This window comes from Microtus ochrogaster, chromosome 7 (genome assembly GCF_000317375.1).
Source record: "Microtus ochrogaster isolate Prairie Vole_2 chromosome 7, MicOch1.0, whole genome shotgun sequence".
Classification (NCBI taxonomy): Eukaryota; Metazoa; Chordata; class Mammalia; order Rodentia; family Cricetidae; genus Microtus; species Microtus ochrogaster.
In genome coordinates, this window is record NC_022014.1 from 64,522,550 (window position 1) to 64,527,370 (window position 4,821).

Consider the following 4,821-nt stretch of genomic DNA (forward strand, 5'->3'; position numbering starts at 1 on the left):
CTGTTATGATGACCTCGTCTTACTGGCGAGACTGAATGCAGCCCAGACATCAGGCCGTAAAACCAGCCATGCTCGGTCTCAGCAGTCTGTGAACCTAACCTGGCCTGCCTTGTCTTGGCCAGTTTTGTCCACTCTCTGGGAGAAAACTTGCCCAGTGGGGATAGAAGAACGCGTGGGCTCTTATTCTGAAAGGGAGAGAAAACAACATTAAGCCTGGCCTCAGGAGACTTGGGAAGCACATGCAAATCTGTAGGCTGCCAACAGAGGAAGCTGCAATATGCAAAGTAGTGAACAGGGGCCTTCCGTCTGATTGGCTGAAGGGCCTTGATGTCACAATGAGATGTGTCTAACTACTCCAGATGATAGCGCCTCTAGCCCCCAGATAACTTACTAGGCATCTTGGTTTCTCTCCGTCGGAGGAGATGATGGAAGCCCTCCATCAGATGGGGTCCTTTCTTATGAAGGTGAATACCTTACAGGGCAAGAAGATGGTGGAGAGTGGGCTCCAGTCCGGGGACCTCTCCCTGTCTCAGTCATGGCCCTCCTGCCTCCCTCTGCCCGCCGACTTGGAGATCTTGCGGCAGAAAGTGGTCGTGGTGCAAAGGGAGCTGGAGGACTTCAAGAAGGAGGCTCTGCAGGCCATCGGGTACCTGGAGGAAGCCTTCTGCGAGATGAACAGCGTCCTGGCACAGCAGGAAGAGCAGGCTGCGCGAGTGAAGCAGCGACTCAGGGAGGAGGAGGACCGTGGCATCGTTCGCAACAAGGTGCTCACCTTCCTTCTGCCCCGGGAGAAGCAGCTTCGTGAGCATTGCGAGCGGCTGGAGAAGATGCTGGTCAGGAGCCATGATCCGCTGCGAGTCACCAGGAAGAGCCAGGCCGACTGAAGGCCTGCGCATGTTGGCCGGCAACTGGATGATTGTTTCTTTTTTTTTTCTTTTGTTTTTTCTTTTTTCAATGGAAGGACCAAACTTAAATCCCCATTTATTCCCCTTTCTCCATTTTTATTGCTTTCCTGCTACCAAAATAACATCACGCGGAGGCAAAAAAAAAAAAAAAAAAAGAGACCTCAATATGGTTTTTGAGTGGCGTTCCGTTTATCCCTCCTCCTCTGGGAAGGAGGCCCAAACACTAAGTCAGACCTGTAACCTTCACCTCTGTTTCTTGTTTGTAATGGTACAGTTGCTTGTAGCATTTCCCTCCCTGTATATTCTTAAAACTGGTTGTGTTGAACAGATTTACCTTTCTTTTAATGACTCCAGACTTCTGTGATTTATCCCTTAACAATTGGTTTACTGAGACCGGTCAATGTGTGGTCTACACGGAGACAGGCCAGCGGCTCAGTGAGGGGGACTGCCCACATGCTGAAATGGTCCCCAGATGGCTGCACGCTGTAATTTCTGACTGCTCGCCTGGCTGGATGGCTGTCCACCTCTTTTCCCTAGAAGATGGCACACTGAGCAGTGAATCTGACGCCTGCATTTGACAGGAGCAGGGTTGCTAGGGTGTGTGGTCATCTATGAAACACTGTACCCCTGTCCCTGAGGGCAGGACAGAACTGACTGCAGGTGGCAGACCCCTACCCCCTGCCTTTTCTCTGTGTTCACGGGGGACTAGTGCTCCAAGTCCAGGCCATTTTGTTCATTTAATATCTTGCAGCCTCACAAACCCCTGAACCGATCAGACTGTTTTGGGGCTAGTCCCTTCTGGGGTACTGGGACAACCACATGTGTGACAGGAGCCATTAGCAGTCACTGGTCCCTCCCAAATGCTGCCAAACATCAGCCTGAGGGCCCTGGAGGTCTCTCTAGTCCAGGCTAATATGGTTTGATGGAACAAAATCCCCTGAAAGGTCTCCATGAACCCTAAAAATACTTTGTCCAACAAACAGAAGGAAGCAGTTTGGAGAAAACAACACCCAAATTCCCAAAGTGATTATTTATAAATGTTTATTTTTATTTAAAAGAGGTTGATTATAAATGTTTAATGGTCACAGTCAAAGTCTTTCTAAAGATAAAAAGGGAATACATTGGTATGAACTTTGATTTATTGATACAAATTTTAAGGTCAATTTTGTTATGTGTGTATTTTTACTCTTGTTTAAGCTATTATGTTTATATAACTCATTTAAAAATGTAATTTATAATTAAAATTATGGATTAATAGTTATCTATAATAGTCAAACTCGTAGTTATGTTAGTTAGGTTTTCTAGATGTATAGAGATATATTTCAGATGAATAGGTATTCTTCAAACCTTTCAAAGACCTACAGAATATGGCATTTAAAATCACCTTTAGAGCTGATAACTTGCTTGAGATTGTGGTTTAAGATCTGTCAGCCACAGCTGAAACCTCATCCCTAAACCTGATGTCATCTCCAGACAGAGTGCAGGTAGAGGTGGACAACTGAGGGCGGGGGGGGGCTCTCCTCAAAGGGCTGCATCTGTGGACATGTGGAATGATCTGTGTGCAGAGACAGCTTGGGAGAACAGAAGTAGTGTGTGCTGGGTGGGCACGGCCCAGTCTCCAAACTCACGAGGCTGGGTGTCCTTCCCTTTCTCTGAGTGGGATTAGTGAGAGAGGCCAAGCGTGTTACCTGAATATATATCCTCCCATTGTGAAAGAGTCCCGTAATTCCTCCACGAGGAAGAGGATTCAAGTGGAACCATCTGATCCTGTAGGGTAGCAGTTGTGACAACATACAGGTGACTTTGTGAAGCAGACCCCACTCCTGTATAAGAAACAAAAGTGGTATTGGGTGTTACCACACTTTTGGGCTCTAAAGCCTCAGCTGATCTTGGATGAGGACATTTTTTAAAAAAACTTTCACATTTAAAAAATTCAGGGGAACTAGCCTCGGAGCTCTTGCAATAGCTGTCTGACAGACTACCTTTGCTTCTTCTCTGGGGCCTCTGTCTTCACCAGATGGTTTATGTTAACATTGTGATGTATGGTCAGGGTTCTGGATCCTGCTGTATCGGTTTGACCCCTAAGGGAGCTACAGACTGTGGAGCTAAGGCTAGCCATTTGCTTTCTGCCCAAGAGATAAGCCACCAATAAAAACCCTGGACACTAATACTCAGAGGAGCTGACCTGGTCAGTATAACTTGACCTTTGCTACCACACATTGTCGCTGAGAAAATTAAGCATCATGCATACAAATGCACCAGAGACCAGCTGGAAGCCTTGAGCCTCCCCTTGACTCTGTCTTCTGGGTCTTTGCTGTTAAATTCCTCTCCCACAGTGCTAAACAGTGGCCACGAGGATGGCAGCTTTACTTAGTTTTTTTTTTAAATATTTATTCATTTACTCATTATGTATACAGTGTTCTGTCTGCCTGTATTCCTGCAGGCCAGAAGAGGGCCTCATTGCAGACCTCATTGCAGATGGTTGTGAGCCACCATGTGGTTGCTGGGAATTGAACTCAGGACCTTTGGAAGAGCAGGCAATGCTCTTAACTGCTGAGCCATCTCTCCAGCCCCCCCCCTTTTTTAATATTTATTTATTTATTATGTATACAATATTCTTTCTGTGTGTATGCCTGAAGGCCAGAAGAGGGTACCAGACCTCATTACAGATGGTTGTGAGCCACCATGTGGTTGCTGGGAATTGAACTCAGGACCTTTGGAAGAGCGGGCAATGCTCTTAACCGCTGAGCCATCTCTCCAGCCCTTTACTTAGTTTTTAAAGTTCTTCTAGCGTATCCTGGAACCTGAGAGTGTGACCCAGGGAGTCACAGCAGAGTCAGTGATGCTCCTGTTGTGATGTTGTGAATCTGGCACCATAAGTCCCATGGCAGATGAAGAAACTTAGGCACAGGAAAGTAATGTGTCCAGGAGTCCCTGGTGACACCACAGAACTTGCCGCCTTTGCTCTTCTTCCACCCCTTTGGAGAAGGGGTGTGGGAGCTGCCCTGTGACTGAGAGGAGTGGAAACCCAGGTCTGGGAACTGGAATAGATGCAGAGGTCCATCTTCGTGCTATGGGTACTGAGACCCACTGTCTTGCTCTAACCATATCTGCCTCAGGCCTAGGTATCACTCTGGAAGTCAGAGTCTTGAGATCTCACAGGATGCTAGGGAAATACTACAGCCCCTTAGTCCTAAAATAGGCAAACACTCTCAGAGATGCCGTCACCACCCAGGGTGACCAAATGTCCTCATTTAACTGGGACTGTCCTATTTTAAAACTGCAAATCCCACAGGCTAAGCTCTGGGTGCTGAGCAGGCAGGGACAGTTGGTCACCTTGCATCTGATGTGGGAGCTTGGGAGGATCCAGGTGAGGCTAGGATGAATCCTAGGAGGGTGGGGCAGGAAACAGAGTTTGGGAGCTTGTGCTGGCTGGCGACCCTCTGTGCAGTTTGGAGCAGCGGAGGTCACGCTGCTTGTCCCGCTGCAGGAAAGCCCTGCTTCCCTTCATTTCCTTTCCCACTCTAGGTTTTTCTCCACAGCTCAGGGTATTCAGAGAGAGGCCTTCTCCATGTAACTTTGGACCTTTGAATACCTGGGGCTCCTGATTAAATCACACTTCATAGATGAGACCCGCTCCTGGAGGAGAGAAGACCCCTGGAAGATGAAGGAGCCAAGAAGTGACAGCTTGAGACAGGGATGTAGTCCAGTCGGTGGAATATTTAGTGAGCATACATGAAGTCCTGAGTTTGCTCTCTGGTATAGCGGCATACCCCTGTAATGCCAACACTGGAGAGTTCAAGGTCATCCTCAGCTACATAGGGAATTCAAGGCTAGCCTGTGCTACACTTATGGTTTTTGTTTGTTTGTTTCTGTTTTTGTTGAAGGGACAGCTTTCTGCCTCTCTCCCGACTGT

At 47.6% G+C, this 4,821-nt stretch overlaps 1 protein-coding gene across 1 annotated transcript; it reads left to right on the forward strand.

The window, feature by feature from the left end:
• Positions 1-425: 425 nt before the first annotated feature.
• On the forward strand, positions 426-884 carry Ccdc182 (coiled-coil domain containing 182). The gene has a single exon (XM_005350509.1). It carries the CDS (start codon positions 426-428, stop codon positions 882-884), a length of 459 nt encoding a protein of 152 aa, XP_005350566.1.
• The last annotated feature ends 3,937 nt before the right edge of the window (positions 885-4,821 follow it).